Below are 17,817 nucleotides of genomic sequence, written 5' to 3' on the forward strand. Positions count from 1 at the left end.
CCCAGGCCAGGTTGGCGATATAATCCCTCCACCTAGTCCTGGGTCTTCCCCGAGGCCTCCTCCCAGCTGGACGTGCCTGGAACACCTCCCTAGGGAGGCGCCCAGGGGGCATCCTTACCAGATGCCCGAACCACCTCAACTGGCTCCTTTCGACGCGAAGGAGCAGCAGCTCTACTCCGAGCTCCTCACGGATGACTGTGCTTCTCACCCTATCTCTAAGGGAGACGCCCGCCACCCTCCTGAGGAAACCCATTTTGGCCGCTTGTACCCTAGTAAATGTGTCATTATATAAAATATGTTACTGCTGAATTGAAAAAAATGATATAATTATTTTATGAATGGATACTTAAAATTCTGGATGACAGGAAAAAATATTTCTTTGCCTCTGTGAGTCAACTTTACCTCACACTCATGCATGTGCATCTACTGTTAATATATTTAAACTCTTTGGTTGTATTATTCTTGAACATTATTCTCCTTTTATGTTGTAAAATTGCAACATAAATTGCAGTCAGTGGTCATATAATTTTACTGAGGTCATAATGAAGCAGCAAGTACTGTGTGTGTGTGTGTGTGTGTGTGTGTGTGTGTGTGTGTGTGTGTGTGTGTGTGTGTGTGTGTGTGCGTGCGTGCGTGCGTGCGTGCGTGCGTGCGTGCGTGCGTGCGTGCGTGCGTGCGTGCGTGCGTGGGGGCCAAACATGGATTCCCTTGTATGAGTCAGAAAGGATGCCTCTCTCTCACTTACTCCCAACCCCCCCTCCCACACACACACCTTTTACACATTCACCCACATTCACACATTTCCAAACACACCCTCAGTGATCACCAATCACACATGCACAACCGTAAATTCTTTAATTTTGCTGCCAAACTAAACTCCCCGTCATCAGTGGTCCTCAATGGAAGTTTTTTTTCTTCCTAACCACTGTATCTTAGTCATTACATTTAAATGGCACACATGTAGCTAATTGTCTAAGTAGCACTGTAGTCAGTTTGCCAAAAACCTTCAGATGCAAAACACACGTCTGTTTGCACAGATTATTTTTTCAAAGTCAAAAGTTGCAGAGCACTGGTTGCACCACTGCCACTAGGTAACTATTTACCCACTTTGTTTATCTTATCCAACTTCATTCCAACTTTTTCCATGAAAAAAAGAGCTTTTTCTGCTGTAAATTTGAAATGAACTAAAATGCAGCAAAAGAAGGCAGATTGATTGATGAGTGTGTCCGTTGGAGATGTGCCAAAATAAATGTATGAATGGCTAATCCACTTCCATATTTTCTTTTGATGAATGGAGGACTTTTTTCTCTGTTGACTCTCCACAGGAATCTCCAATCAGGCTGACCTTATCAAGCGTGAAAAACCATTTGAAAGGAAGCCTGAGAGGGACATAAGAAAACAAGAAGGCTCTTTCTCTTTTTCCTGCTTGGAATACTCATTATTCCTCAAGCTCCCCTCTGTCTGAAAAGCGCACCCCCCCTCCCCCTCTTCTAAATTACTTAACTTTTTTAGCTCCCGCCTCACCTCCCCACAAGCCCACACTGTGCGAGTGACAAGGTTTTCTTCTACTATGGCACCGCCTCCATCCTCTCACTGGCTCTTTTATTCCCTCATCCCCGCCACTGCTCCCTCCTCTCCTTTCTCCTCCCCACTCCTATTTTTCTCTTTTTTTTCTTCAGTGCTGGTTACTCACACCAACCAGCTCACAGCCAAAGGGTTCCTCTGTCCCTGTCATGCTGATCGAACTTTAAACCAAAACTGAGATATTTCTCCAGAGGAAGATATTGCTCAAGTCTAAAGGTACAGAAATGACTTCTATCTTATGATTTTACCATTTGATATGTCTGCAAATGCATTTTACCATTTGACCAGTAGCTGTATCTGTGTGCCTATGAGTCTGCATGTGTGTAAGTGTGAGACTGTGAATCAGCATAACAACACGTGTGTTGCAGTTACTTGAGTGTACGTATGAGGAAGTCTGCATGCCTTCACAGCTGTGGGTGCAACACGTGTTCCTCACAGCATATCATTGACAGAAAAGTATTTCTTTTAGTTTATAATGTATTTTTATAATGCATTTTTCTTTCATCATTTTTGTATGTGCTGTATAGTGTATATAAAGGTTTTATGTGACAGTTACAACACTTTATTATCTCACTGAACTAAGAGCATGACAGAGTGGTTGTTTTTTTGTGCTCAAATATCTAATGCTAACTCTCACAATATGTCCTTCCCTTTCAATCAGGACATTTGGAAGCCACAAGCCAAAGGAAAGGTGTGACAGAGAGGAAGAGCAGCACCTTCAAGGTGTTCCCATTACAGTTGAGTGGAGTTCACGTTCTTGCACGTTTATATCAGATCTGAAGATTCCAGTGACAGCTATGACTCACAGCAACGGGGAGAACCCGCAGAGAACCCGGAGTGGTCTCCACCAGATCCGGTCCGGGATCCAGTCCCGATCACTGCTGGCCAAGAAGAGAGTGCAGAACATCACAAAGGGGGATGTGAAAGGATGCTTCATAAAAAATGCCTTTGTGATCTTTACTGTCGCTGCTGTCATTATTGGTAAGTTGGAACTTTTTCTTTGTCATGTAGGGCACTGTTCAGACACTGCATTCTATTGGTAATTTAGTTGATTTAAAACTGGAGATTATTGGAGAAGACTCTTTGTCCCTCTCCTCTCCATCTATCAACATGTTACCCCTCCTCCTTGTAAAGAAGAAGGCAGCAATCTGGCCTGACCAACACAGCTGTAGAATAGAAACTAACGTACCGGATGAGAGGATAGAGGGACCTCAAGTGAACTTAGCCGACAGGCCTTTATCTGACCCTGCAGCTGACCCTTGACCTGTTGCCATTAACCTTTGAATCTTACCCAATAGGAAGTGAGCCCCAGGCCCACCCACTGCCTTCACATCTGCAGCCCTGCTAGAATTACACAATGCCATGACAAACACATTTGACTGATAGATGAATTCAGGATGTTCTTTACTTTAGGCTGCTGGGTCAGCCACCTGGGCCGTGTTGGTGGCTTAGTGCTGCTTGGGATAAACTGCTTGTTGAGAGAATAGACTTCGCTGAGACTAAAGAAAGGAGGGTTACACTTTACTTGAAGTTTTCTACATAAGAGTGACATGACACTGTCATGAACGTGTCATAAAACATTATAAACAAGTCATAAACATTTATGACATAACGCTTCTTTTAGTAAGTGTCATTCGGTTTTAAGTTATGGTTAGAGTTAGGGTTAGGGTTAGAGTTACGGTTCATGTGTCATGAAAGTGTCATGTGTTCATGACAGTGTCATGTCACCCATACTTCAAGTAAAGTGTTACCGAAAGGAGCTTCTGCACACATTTTTACTCTAGAATCAAGTTTAAAAAATGACCACAGCAAAGTCAGTCCAGACCTACTCCCCACAAAATAGCTTACCGTGCACATCATTGCACAATACAAGCCTTCAGCAATGACTATGTACTCACATACTTTAACCTTTAACAGTATAGCCCACCTCTCCTGCATCATCAAAACATAGGCATGTGTCCTTATTCAGGAGTTAGTAAGGCAGTTGTGTGACAAAAAATATGATGTTTCAACTTTCAGGTGTTATTTTGGGACTTTGAAACTCTTATCAGTATTATTAGGGCCCGAACGCCGACAGCGGCGAAGGCTCTATTGAAACTGAAGGAATTCTTCCCTTCCTTTCCTTTCCTTTCCTTTCCTTTCCTTTCCTTTCCTTTCCTTTCTTCCTTTTTGAGGGGCTTAACATATTCCAAAACTTACCAAAATTGGCGGTCGCAGCAATCCTGGTGAAAACTTACATATTTTAAGGGTTTCGGGAATAGGCGCAAAAAAATAGCTCGCTAGCTCCTCCTACAAAATAAAAAAAATTGAGCCCCTGCAGTATGTTTAACGGAGACTCATGAAACTTGGTACACATATGTAGCATGTCAAGTCGTACAAAAAAGCTCATTGGAGCCATACCCTAAACCCAACAGGAAGTCCGCCATTTTGAATTGAAAGTTCAAAATTAGTGCGATTTTGGCCATTTCCACATGTCGTACTTTAACAAACTCCTCCTAGAGATTTCATCTGATCAACTTCAAATTTGGTCTGTGCCATCTTAAGGCCTTTAAAGATGAAAAGTTATTAAAAGAAAAACATTTTGTCATAGGGGATGGCCGTGTCGGGGCGGCCATTTTGTGCGTTTCACCATTGAAACAGGAAGTGGGTGTAACTTGAGTGTACATTGTCCAATTGGCACGAAACTTTTCAAGATTCATAAGAGTCCAACCCTGACAACATCTACATGCCAATATTGGCTCAAAGTCATAGCGCCCCCTAGTGGCAACAGGAAGTAGGCCTAAAAGTGAAGGTGCTATACTTTAACAAACTCCTCCTAGAGATTTCATCCGATGGACTTCAAATTTGGTCTGTACCATCTCAACATCTCAAAGATGAAAAGTTATTAAAAGAAAAACTTTTCGTCAAACGTTGTGGGCGTGGCGGCCATTTTGAGCATTTATCGATGAACAAAGAAGTTGTTGTAACTTTAGTGTACATTGTCATATCTGCCCGAAATTTCTCAGGTTTGACAAGGGTCCAGGCCTGAGGACATCTACAGGCCTATATTGACTTTTGGTCATAGCTCCCCCTGCTGGCAACAGGAAATCCGCCTGATATGACAAACATCATCCAATTTACATGAAACTTATAATGTGTGGTCTACATGTTATACTGAGCTGGCCCCTATAATGTAACCACGCCCACTTACTCATGCCACGTTCACTTTCATAACATTTTAACCGTTTAAGGTAGAGTCTTGTGTGAGGTGTCATTGAACTCAGCAGAGAGTTCCTTCTTCATTGGTGATGGTTTGGCCCGCCCCCTATGCTTAAGCCACGCCCCCTTTTATACTATTTGAACCGTGTAAGGTAGACCCTTGTCTGAGGTATCATTGAACTCAGCAGAGAGTTCCTTCTTCATTGTTGATGGTTTGGCCCGCCCCCTATGCTTAAACCACGCCCCCTTTCATACCTGGTGACCCATTTAAGGTAGAGTCTTATGTGAGGTATCAATGAACTCAGCAGAGACTTCCTTTTTTATTGGTAAAGGTTTGCCCCGACCCCTATGCTTTGGCCACGCCCCCTCTCACAGCTAATGAACTGTATGACGTAGAGTCTTGTGTGAGGTATCATTAAACTCAGCAGGGAGTTCCCTTTTCATTGGTGACGATTTGCAGTGTCTGAGTGCCGCGCAAATGCACGGTCGCAAGGAGCGGTGTCCGCCAGTAACCCCGACACGCTCAGAGGCGTGAGGGCCCGTCCAACGCTGCTTGCAGCTTTAATTATGGAATTGATATTTATTCATAAACTATATTTAGCTGTAGTATGATTATATCCAACTATAGGTGTCAAATCTGGGACTCTCTTAAGGTCTAGTCGTGTTAACACAAAACAACTTGAAATGTTCTGATAAAGTTTTGACTTTTCTTCCACATCTGATCCTCATTGCAGGCATTATCCTGGGATTTGGTCTGAGGCCTTATAACATGTCTTACCGGGAGGTGAAGATGTTTTCTTTCCCTGGAGAGCTGCTGATGAGAATGCTTCAGATGCTAGTGCTGCCCCTGCTGGTTTCCAGCCTCATCACAGGTATGAACCAGACCAGGAACATCAGGTCATTTAAATGCCTTCAGGAGATTTCCCACCAGAATGTTATTCCTGAAATTAGTTAATTTGACTCTTCCAGTCATTTGAACGGTCACACAGAAAGATTTTGACATAACGGTATTCTTGCTTTTTGAAAGGCCTAAACACTTTGTTCTTCTGTTAATCAAACTGAAATATTTCTCATGCATGTGAATCTGATCAATAATTTTAACATTAAAATATGTTGCACACACCCAAGGCTTACACACATCACTCATACAGGGTTGTGTGTCATTATGGTAAAAGGTGTTGGCTATTTGTTAGTATAAATGTACCTCAGACATCTAAAAGAAGCACATACAGCTTAGACACTTACAGTTCAAGCCTGTATGACACTGTTTGTTCTAAATTTATTTCAAACAACTTAGTTACTAGTCTACTGTATCTCCAAACACCCTGACATTTTCTTTTATCCGCACATCGGTAACATCTGTAGCCTGTGTGCTCAGCATGGCTCCACAGATTTCTGACAGCCACTGTAGAAACTGCACCCCACCAGAAAAACCCATGCACCTAGAAGAGAAGGTATACGGCACAGCATGAGTTTGCACATATGGAACAAGTAGTACCACTCTGACTGGTTTTAGTTACATGTTTTGCAGGTAGCATGTGTTTTCTCTGTATAAAGTTAATTATAGAGATAGTGCTTTTAGTTGTTTTGTGCCTACTTCATGAGTGGCAGAGTGAGTGGAGCCAGCTTGATTCAGTCAATGCTGTTTGTTGGTTTTGGGCTCAGTGGTGGACGGGGTTAGGATGAGCTCATGAGCGAAAGAGAGACAGAGAAACAGAGATATGTTTTGAATTCACACTACTCTCAATCACATGGCTTTACCCATGTTGTAATCATCTTGATCTTGATTCGACACAACCAAAGCGATCCCTACGGTGGCCAAGACGGCTCAACACAAACACAAAAGCTTAAACACAAAAACAAAAGTTTAAACACAAATACAAAAGCTACAACACAAGTGCAAAAGCTACAACACAAACGCAAAAGCCACAACACAAATACATATGACAACGGAATTGAGTGTCAACGAAAGTGAGCATGTTGTTGACAAACAGAGCCGGCGGATGAGCTGGAGGAAAGTTCTTGTATGTTTGAGAAGTAAGTGAAACATGGTTCCATGCTAATTATGATTACTGTCGCTATGAGATTGTCACAAATAAGCAATGTTGTTCAATATCTTTGTATTTTCATATGTATGTACTCTGCCATTTAGGCTACGAAGGAAAGTGTGTGTGTGTGTGTGTGTGTGTGTGTGTGTGTGTGTGTGTGTGTGTGTGTGTGTGTGTGTGTGTGTGTGTATGTGTGTATGTGTGTGTGCCTATTTGTAGGGTAAGACTGAGGACATGCAACAAAACCATAGACTGTACAAATGGTATTATACAGTCATATGAACAAACCCTTTTAGATGGCTTTAAAAGTCTGAATTCCATTTATTTACTTATTTTATTTTCCAGTAGTAAGCACGAAGCAAGGTCATGGTTAAAATTCTGGGTTTATTTCATTCAGACCAACCGTGTATGACCGTGACCATAGACCGTGTATGTGTGAATGTATGACATCTTACGCCCCTAACACTGTAATAGGCAGCATATTGAAGGTAACACAATTAGCATTCACTTTAAACATCTGTTTACCATAGCCATAACCACACACACACACACACACACACACACACACACACACACACACTTTCCAAACCAACCATATCGAGGGAATTTGCCACTGGGAGCTGATCAATAACCAGATAGATACGGCTAACAAATTACAAGCACATAACAGTGGGATATAATATTTGTGTGATTTAAACAGCTTCACTAAACGTGACAAACTATAGACTTTAAAAGTAGCACTTGCGCGTTAAAAGACGCTGGGCGCCATTTAGATAACGTTATAGCTGTGGCTTCGTAGCCTAAATGGCAGAGTACATACATATGAAAATAGTGTTGTAGCTTTTGTGTTTGTGTTGTCGCCTTTGTGTTTGTGGTCTAGCTTTTGCGTTTGTGTTGTAGCTTTTGTGTTTGTGTTTTAGCTTTTGTATTTGTGTTAAATCGTCTCAGCCACTGTAGATTCCGACTAAATTGTGCTTTAATTAAATATGCAATTCAGAATATGTGGGCTGGATTACTTTATGGTTTCAGGACATCTTGAACTGCAGAGAACCTGCAGAGGACAGCTCCAATGTATTTGGACCTGTGTTTGAGAAAAACACAAACATATGACACTGAGGGCTTCAGTTCTAATCCAGGGAGTGAGTTCATTCGTCACTGTTGGTTGGTTCATAAACCAAGTCAGACATGCAGGGATGTTTTCTTCCAGAGGCAAAGGCCTGTGGGTTTGTCACTGATCACAGCCTCAATTTGTTATGGAAGTAAACGTCTAGATGGAGTCATGGAACATCTGAGTTTCCAAAAACACTGGTCAGTAGAACTGACTGACAAAGGTAGGCGGGACATACTGACACTGAGCAGTGATTGACAGGGCAAAAAGCCCATCTCCTGAAGGGATGACAGATACACATTGTCCGATAATAACCTGCTTTGTGCTGCAGTGGGGCGTAACATCAGCATCCTCTGACATCATGTCACATGACCACAGCTACAGCATGTAAAAACCAACAAAGAATGCTGTTCTGTAGCCAAGTCATCCAGGACACAGCTCCTTTCTCATGTGTGTGTGTGCCTTGATCCAACTTTTCAGATGCAATGTTATCTGCTCTAAAGTTGTCATTAGACTAGAAAAAGTCAACTACTATAATACTAAAAATAACACACATTACATCACTGTAGCCTTGTTTTAACAATTTACAGAAGAAGACTTGAAACCATCTATTGCAGGGTCATGTTTTTATTTGTTTATTTTCTGTTATCATAGTAATTCGGTTTTGCAACTCAATTCGGAAAGTCTACACAGCATTACCACACAACAATAAAATACTTTTTGTTCATTTTGTGTGCGACAACACTAGTTTGAACAGACTGTATCTGCATCAGCCACAAAGGTACCTTGCCACTACCAATAATAAACCCAATAGCAGCACATAGGAAGCAAATTCAACCATAGTATATACTGAATCTTCATGTCTAACAAATGTGGTTGTCAAAAATATTATAACAAATAAAATCTTAATTCTAAAATGCAGATAAGACAACATTATTTACTGTAATCTTCCAAAGTCACTGGCTAACTTTTCATTCAACCATAAATAAAATTAAAATAGCACAAATAATATTTGCACATATTTTGACCTGGTTTAATGATAGATTGTTATTCCAGACACCCATGTCGAATGTAATCACTCCACTGAATGGGCGTTATCAGTGGTTGTCAGCCTCATAGATATGGGTTCGAAGGGGCCTGCTACACCTATAGTAGGTTCCGAAGGCCGTTATTATTTGTTTATATGGTAACAATCGCCTTTAGCGTGGTCAGGTCCCCTTGCTGTCTCGTTTTAACGCTCTGGGAGTCCCGTTGTGAATTATTGAATGAAAATCAGGTTTTCTGCATAGTAGAATTGAAAGTTTTTGTTCTTTTAAAAGACTATTGCTCATCCACTGCCACCTCCCTTTTACTGTTAAACCTGCTCTTAATGCCACTCTATTACAGTGTGTCAGTGGAGGAAGGCAATGTGAGACTAGTGTGTCAGTAATGACAAATGCCCATTATTAGACTTCCTTATTGACAACAGAGATTGACTGCACATCGCCTGAAATTCATCTACCGTTGTAGCTCACCATGAGACTATCTTGTTAAATAAAAATGAATAATATGTATAATAATTATATATGTGACAACACAGTATTTGATTTTTTATTTATTTGACACACAGCCAATCTATGACACTATGCAGATAAAAATGTAAAGCCAAAAGTTATTTGCTAATGACGCTTGCTTTTGGGTTAACATGCAAATGAACTCTTACATAATGTTTATTGCACCTCTAAAATGTTCAAATTACAAGAAATATTACAGCTCCTATATGGAAATATCATCAGCAGATAATTAGACGAATAGATTGAGGTCAGAGGTCACAGCAACAACAGCAACAACAAAAAGCTTTTTGTTACTGTGGCTTTGAAAAGTAACTGTTTCACCGAAACACACACACACACACACACACACACACACACACACACACACACACACACACACACACACACACACACACTTTGCACATGTTGACACGCTACTCAATGTCTTAAAGGATTTTTGATTTTCAAAAGAATAAAACGGGAGAATCAAAGGATTATTAGATTTGCTTTACTCACATGGGGAAGAAAGTTATGACATACGTTATTGAACACCTGCAACACAGCTGTAGACCTCAACGTAATGACTCACCATATGTTATTGAAAGTCACTTTTTTCTCCCACAGTTTTATTTAGATTTCTGCTGACCTCAGTTGAAAAGTAATTCCAGAAGTCTTTGGTTACTTTGGAGGACAACAGCTCCTCTTGATCTGGAAAAGCGTTTTGGCAGACTTTAGCTGTATGTTTATCTGTGTTTACAGGCTGGATTCACCAACTTTCTATACGAACCAATGTCCTACAGCATACATAAATGTAATTAAGCTCTATTTCCTGAACAGTGATTGCTTTACATACGTGACTTGGAGCACGACTTTAAGAGTAACATATTTTAGAGGATAGGAGCTGTAACATTATGTTGTATGGTGTAAACTGACTTTCACACTCTTAAGGCTGAATATGCTTCTATGTGAAAAGGGTTGTCCCAGTTAAAAAGGACTTGCCTCTGAATTTTGATCCCTTCTAAAAGTGAGATTGAATTGGGAATCACAAAGTTTGAGCAGGGCCCTGGAAGGTAAGAAATAAAGGAACACAAGACTAGTAGAGGCAAGGATCAAGGATTATAGACTTTAAAAAAAAAAATCCATTTTGTCTTCAGGCATTTCATTATGAGAGCCAAGAGTCCACCACAGAGTTTTTTTTTCCGATTAGTAACATGCATTGGTTAAAACTGAAGTCACATTGTAACAACTCTTCACACAGTCAGCAAAGCAGAAGTCTATGTGGACAAACTGTGAATCATTTTTCATCGCTTTCACACAACATGCATTCATTGACCACATTCAAGATCCATGAAGTCTTTTCTTATTCCTACTCCACCACCTGCAAAACACTGTATATCTGTAGAACATTGTTCAAATAACACATTGTTTTCAAAACAGTTAAAAACACATTCAAAGCAGAATGATGCATTTCTGCAGTAACCATATTGAAATATATAGAAAAAAAATAAAGGATATTACCGTAAAGCAAATTTCGGATTCATTCTTGTATCATAAACTTTGGTACAATCAATAAAGTGAAAAAAGGTGTTATTCTTCTTCTATAATGAAATACTGATGTGAAAAACCATTCAAACTTCAAAGATAAAAGTTCATCATTTATGTAATGCTCCCTGTTGTTAGTGTTGTTTAGTCCAGTGTGTCATGAGTGACGATGTTTGCTTTCTGAGTGAGACTTGTTGCCAGTGTTTTGGTCCACCGAGCTTATTTTGAGACATGTATGAAGTGTTTTGGTGGTTTAAGTGAGTTATGGAGGTGAGATTAACTGTTTGGCCAAGATACATGTTGGTAATGCAGACTGTTTGAAGGGTTTAAAAAAAGTGGCTTCAGTTGCCCGATGCTTATTAGCAATAACAAAAAAAACTGTAATAGAGCCAAGTAGGGGACTGAAAGGGAGACGGGATGTGGGCAGTAAAAAGAGAAAAAGGAGGATGATTGCAGAGGAGGTCGCCGAAAGGGGAGCTTGAATGTAGGAGGGGGAAGGAGTCAAGGGTAAGACCAGGACAAGGAGTAAAGACAGGACTAGAATGGAGAGGAGGGCATGAAGGCAGGTGTTAAAATAAAAATCATACAATCATTCCCTGAAATGTAGTGGAGTAGAAGTATAAAGTCGCTTTATTTTCTACCTCTGCACTTCACAAAGAATGGCACAGAAATAATCTTCATGATTCCAGTAAAACATTGTCTTGTACTTATTTTACCATAGAGACTACATAAACTACACAAGCTTATGTAGTTACAATATATAGCCTATATATATTTTTTTTATTTATTAAAATGATCATTGTTTGTATCAGTATCTGTGCTATGCTTTACATATTGTCCACAATAACAGAACAGAACAGAGAAAAATACAAATCCAACAACCTAGATCCCAAGGTGAGATGTTCAAAGTGCTTGTTTGGTCCAACCAGCACTATAAAAACCAAAGATATTCAGTATAGTATCATATACTGTAAGGCAGCCTCGTATAAGAGGCTGGAACCAATGATTATCAAAAATCAATTTATTTTCTGTTAAATCGATTCAGCTCTAAACTTTTAAACTTCACAGACTAAAGTGTGGAGATATTTTCTGACTGCAGGCCTGACCGTCTGGTCAGACCTCCTGCAGACGCTATGGCCTGCGCTTCAACCCCCCCCCCCCCCCCAAAAGTAGGCGTACTTTTGTGTTTGATGAACATTCCCCATATGAGAAAGAAAGTCATTCTCCCCACTCTCCTCCAACCTTTCGTTCTTTTGAAAGGATAGAATTGGTGAGGCTATGTCCGTTGTTGCCTAGACAACAAACTGGGGATCATTATGTGCATGCAGGGCTGACTAAGTCAACAACTTTTCCCAGGGCTGTCAGAAAAGGAATAGGAAGAGAGCAGGAGAATTGGGGTGTAGGGGTGGGAGGGGGAGGAAAGGGTGGCAAAGAATGCAGCAATAAGATCAGTGTAAAAGAAAAACAGAGGATGGAGGCAAATATGTGGGAGTGGGAATGGAGGAAGAGAAGAGGAGGGGTAACAAGGGGGCACCCTGAAACAAGAGGTGGGGATGGAGGGGTGGTAGGGAGAGCAGGTGAAGAATTTGGGAGAAGAGAATGAGGGAGGGAAGGATGAGGATAAAAAAGAATAGGATAAAAGCCTAAGTCCTTGGCATGTTGAGAAGAACAGAGAGGGCCAAAGCAGGGGCAGTATAGACACACACACACACACACACACACACACACACACACACACACACACACACACACACACACACACACACAGTGTCAAAGTGCCACATATGAAAGGAACACATATATCTCCCATCACACAAAGCCAGTTTTGCCTTGTACAGCTCTAAATTAAGATAATGGCCATAATAGGACCTGACACTTTGAAAATACGCCACTGTCATGTTTATTGGGGCAGCTTGTCTTTACCAAATCCAGTTCTCTGAATGGCTGTGTTTCTTTTTACCACCATTATCCCGACAGTCTGTTTATAATGATATTAGAGCTGTGTGTAGTATGGTTTAGCTTACAGGCTCTGTGACATGCTCAAACTACGTAGTCGCTGGCTCATATAAAACTTCACTATCAATTCTTAACTGAGAACCAGCTTAGGCAGAACTATTTGTCATGCAACCTGAAATTTATTTGTGGCTTTTCAGCAGGCCTGTACAATAAAACTCACCACATATTTTAGGTTAAGTATAATTAGATGGTATCCTGCCTTCCTTGCAGGAATGATTACTAGACATAGCAGGGAGTATTTCTTTGTGCCTTGATTGTCAGCTGTTTCTTCTGGATCATGCTCCCACGCATTTTTTTCTGTATTAAATGTTGCTCTGTTTGTATTTTCTCAGCTTGTTCAAACATATATTCACTGGAAGTCAGACTGTTAATCCGTAACTGACAGTCTATCTGCTCTCTGTGTTCACTTGGGGACGTCTCAACGTACAGTGCCGTTCCATGGTAAAATAAAACTTGTAAATCATACAAGCAACAAAATACAACTTTCCTTTGGGATGAAATATTTTGGCCAACTAGCAAAAGCACAAAATCACAATTTGAGAACATAATCTATGGCACATTTACAAAGCGTTCCTCCCTATAAATTATAATATATTTTCTGTATAGTAGGCCTATGTAAACAGATTTTATATATTAGATCTGCCCCTGTGAGCTGTACAGTAGGTGTTGTTTTCCCACCAGTAAAGGTCAGAGTCAGATTGTGTTTCCTACCTGCTCTTTGTAGTCCCAGATAGTTAGGTAGATAATCCAGATGGGTGTATTCCATCTATAATTACAGCACCTTTTCCCAGGCTAACTGTAAGCTCATAAGGACAGAAGTGACACATTTATGCAAACTCTAAGGTAGCAGCATGACTAAAGATAATGACAACAACAACAACAACAACAACACAACAACAAAGACGCAGTATTTCTTATTAACTTGATTCTGACATGATTGCCCTTTTTTCCTCATTCTCTTGATGCAACTACAAATATACTGTATGTAGACAACATTTTGTTATTTTGTTTAAATGGATGTGACTGAACACCAGCTGTGTGTAATTGCACACCAAAGTAATGACTAAAACTAGGCAATTAGTGAAATAATTAACAAATTAATACATCACCGTTGAGTGACTAGTAAAGTGACTAATTCACATGATGCCAGATGAAGCTGCTTAAACCACTGTTGCTGCACCGTTGCTCCGTCTACAGGAACTGTTTTGAATCCCTACAGCATGAAAGTCTATCCATGTTTCAGATGATATGAGTAAAGAGTGCAGGTACTAGTGGAAAATACTTATGTAGGAAACTCTTTGGAGGATAAACCATTTTGTGCTGATCTAGATTACTGTAATTTAGATGATGTCTTTTTTCAGGTATGGCTGCTCTGGACAGCCATGCTTCAGGGAAAATGGGTATGAGGGCAGTGGTCTACTATACGACCACTACCATCATTGCTGTGTTCATTGGCATCGTCCTGGTGCTCGTTATTCACCCTGGGAAAGGATCAAAGGATGAGTTCACCAAACAGCAGCAAGTAGAGAAGGTTAATACTGCTGATGCCTTCCTGGACCTTATCAGGTACACACACACACACACACACACACACACACACACACACACACACACACACACACACACACACACACACACACACACACACACACGTATGCACCTTGAACAATCAAACACACTCACAAGAGCCTGAATATCTGTTTTTTTAGCTGTGTGTTTGTCATTCGTAAGTAATGTGTTACAGTTTTTTTCCGATTGTGAAACGACAGTGAGCACAACTGGAGCCACATGTGCAAAACTCTAACCCAGTCTGCACAGCAGCAGTTCATGTGGACCAAACTCTAGTTTGTCTTTCATTGCTTGAACACAGTTTCAGTCACACTTATCCAATGGCTTTAACCACAACCTGCACAACACTGTGGATTTACAGCACTTTGTTCGAATGCTAACACACTGCTGTCAAAACTGTTACTGTAATCCTGACACAAAATTTACTTTTTCTGTTGTTTTTTTCTAGAAACATGTTTCCTCCTAATCTTGTGGAGGCTTGCACCAAACAGGTAGTTCTCCCACCACATTCCCTCCCTTTCTCTCTTGCACTTATGTGGGGTTTTAAGCCTCTCCAGTAGGGTTTCTGTTTGTATGTTCATATTGCCATTGTCATTCCTGTGGACTTAACAGTACTGGAGATCTATGTTACACTGGAAATCAAATTCTTTAGGAATTCAATCTACATTTGCCATCTGTCTAAAACACATCAGATGCCCAGCTTTCCACACAGCCGAGTTGTTAACAAAGGCCCTTGTCTCAATGCCACTTTCAATTCCCTATTCCAGCCTATTGGCAGATGGGATATTGTAACATTTTATGTACCAGATGACAATATAAGACGTTGAAAGCACAAACAAATAACTACATTCTGATCCATTTGTACATTTTAGTGTCAAGAATTGAAATTTAACATGTTAGCCTGGACATTTATTTTGGGGACACATTTTCTTCGTATTCAACAAGCTATATACTATATCTTCAATGACTATATCTCAAATATTATTCTTGACTAAAAGTGTTCAGAAAAGTGTTAAAATTAATCGCTATTTAACCTTTCCTCTTTCCAGTTCAAGACGCAGTATGCCAAGAAAGTAGTCAATGTGAAGATGACAGTGAATGATACCATATTCACACTCAATGATAGCCAGGAGATAACCCAGGTGGAGATGATCCCAGTGCCAGGGTCAGTTAATGGAGTCAATGCTCTTGGCATGGTGGTGTTCTCAATCTTCTTCGGTCTGATCATCGGGAGCATGGGGGAGCAGGGGAAGCCTCTTAAGGACTTCTTCGACTGTCTCAATGAAGCCATTATGAGGCTGGTTGCCATAATCATGTGGTAAGTACCAGGATGGACGGATGAATGGATGGACAGATGGATGGAGCTAATGTAGAATTATGTGTTGGATTACAAATTCACAATCATCAATCCTCAGGTATGCCCCTATCGGTATCCTGTTCCTGATTGCTGGTAAGATCGTGGAGATGGATGACATCTCAGTCATGGGTAGCCAGCTGGGAATGTACACATTGACAGTCATTTGTGGCCTGCTCATCCACGGCATCTGTGTCCTTCCAACACTCTACTTCGTCATCACCAGGAAGAACCCCTTTGTTTTCATCGCTGGGCTGTTGCAGGCACTCATCACTGCCCTTGGAACATCCTCAAGGTATGTAATTGGTTTAATTATGCAGATTTTGAAAATGCAATTGTTACATTTTTAAATCATAGCTGAATTGCAGTGAGTGGTGTTAGACTTGCTACCGATGATGAGTGTTGATTAGCATGATTCTGCAACTTATTGTATTTCTAGGAGACTGGGTTGAATTTTCCTTTTGTCACTGTTTTTTCATCCTTCCTCTCCCTCTATCCTCCCTCAGCTCTGCCACATTGCCCATCACTTTTAAATGCCTGGAGGAAAACAACAAGGTGGACAAGCGCGTAACCCGTTTTGTGCTTCCTGTTGGCGCCACCATAAACATGGATGGCACAGCTCTATATGAAGCCCTGGCAGCCATCTTCATCGCTCAGGTCAATGATTATGTCCTTAACTTCGGACAGATTCTCACCATCAGGTATGTCATATACAATACTTTAAACATCCATTGCTGTAATAATGTCATGCATTCAATAATTTCAAAGGATGCAAAAGGATTTGATTCAGTAAACCTCGCCTGCTCTGAGAGTTTAATCAATTTTGGACGTACTGGAGAATATTTCTATTACATTTGTCTTTTATTTTGGCAAGAAATACTGCTGAATCCAAGTGAAGCACCTCCAAGATTCAAAACCACAGGTTACAGTCGTATAAATGACTTTTCAACCACCAGTCTCAGTTTTTGACTATAGCGATAGATGGAGAATTGTATTTCAGCCAAGAGAATGAATTTTAAGTGACCCTCTTTAGTGCTACTACCAAGGAATGATCGAGAGGTTGATTTTTAGATGATTGAAATGTCTCTCCATCTACCTTTTTTTGTTGTTGTACTTTTTCCCATCAGTATCACAGCCACAGCAGCCAGTATTGGAGCAGCTGGGATCCCTCAGGCAGGACTGGTCACCATGGTGATAGTGCTAACATCTGTAGGCCTGCCCACTGATGACATCTCACTCATCATTGCAGTTGATTGGTTCCTGTAAGTATTGGCTGTATGACATCTTAGGAAACTATTCGTTTAAAATGTGAAAGTCAATACAAAAACAAGTCATATTCTAGTCAATATTTCCCCTCAAGTAGCATCAGTACTCTATACAAACTGGAAGATGATGGTTTTAGAGAGGAATGAAGAGGGTTAAATCATGAGGGAATATAGTTATAGAATTTAATTAAACTCCACCCGGGGGGATTTTAAGGGGTTAAAGGGATCAACTTGGTGTGCTGTACACTCTTGAGTGGGTTATAGCACAGCTTCCAGAGACACTCCCTTCACGTTCCTTGTCCCTTGATCCATCTGGTTTTTATTCAGTGTGCATCCAAACCAGGCCCAACTTCCTCCTACTGGCAGTGTATGTACTTTGAATTTTGCCTGGAGCGATTGAAACTATGCCTCCAGTTTACACAAAGAAACTCCATGTGGACTTAGTTTTCAAAGCCTTCAATGAAATTGTTTAATATGTCATACTCGTTAGAGCTTTGTGTTATCTTGTTTTGTCTCTTCTTCTTGTCTTGTTATTTCTTCTCTTGTCTTTTTTGTTTGTGTTGTTTTATCTGGTCGTGTCTTGTCTTCTCCCTACCTCCTG

The 17,817-nt window shown here is 40.6% G+C and overlaps 1 protein-coding gene across 1 annotated transcript in view; it reads left to right on the plus strand.

Moving 5' to 3' along the window:
• Positions 1 to 1,665: 1,665 nt before the first annotated feature.
• The window catches only part of slc1a3a (solute carrier family 1 member 3a), a 17,388-nt gene continuing 1,236 nt past the window's right edge, over positions 1,666 to 17,817 (plus strand). The window contains exons 1-9 of the mRNA XM_031309091.2: positions 1,666 to 1,800; positions 2,246 to 2,565; positions 5,517 to 5,654; positions 14,390 to 14,594; positions 15,046 to 15,088; positions 15,647 to 15,915; positions 16,013 to 16,246; positions 16,458 to 16,652; positions 17,079 to 17,213. Coding sequence (XP_031164951.1) covers positions 2,382 to 2,565; positions 5,517 to 5,654; positions 14,390 to 14,594; positions 15,046 to 15,088; positions 15,647 to 15,915; positions 16,013 to 16,246; positions 16,458 to 16,652; positions 17,079 to 17,213 — 1,403 coding nt within the window. The 5' untranslated portion in view covers positions 1,666 to 1,800; positions 2,246 to 2,381. The remainder of the gene's footprint in view (positions 1,801 to 2,245; positions 2,566 to 5,516; positions 5,655 to 14,389; positions 14,595 to 15,045; positions 15,089 to 15,646; positions 15,916 to 16,012; positions 16,247 to 16,457; positions 16,653 to 17,078; positions 17,214 to 17,817) is intronic.

Source organism: Sander lucioperca, chromosome 2 (genome assembly GCF_008315115.2).
Source record: "Sander lucioperca isolate FBNREF2018 chromosome 2, SLUC_FBN_1.2, whole genome shotgun sequence".
NCBI classification, from domain to species: domain Eukaryota; kingdom Metazoa; phylum Chordata; class Actinopteri; order Perciformes; family Percidae; genus Sander; species Sander lucioperca.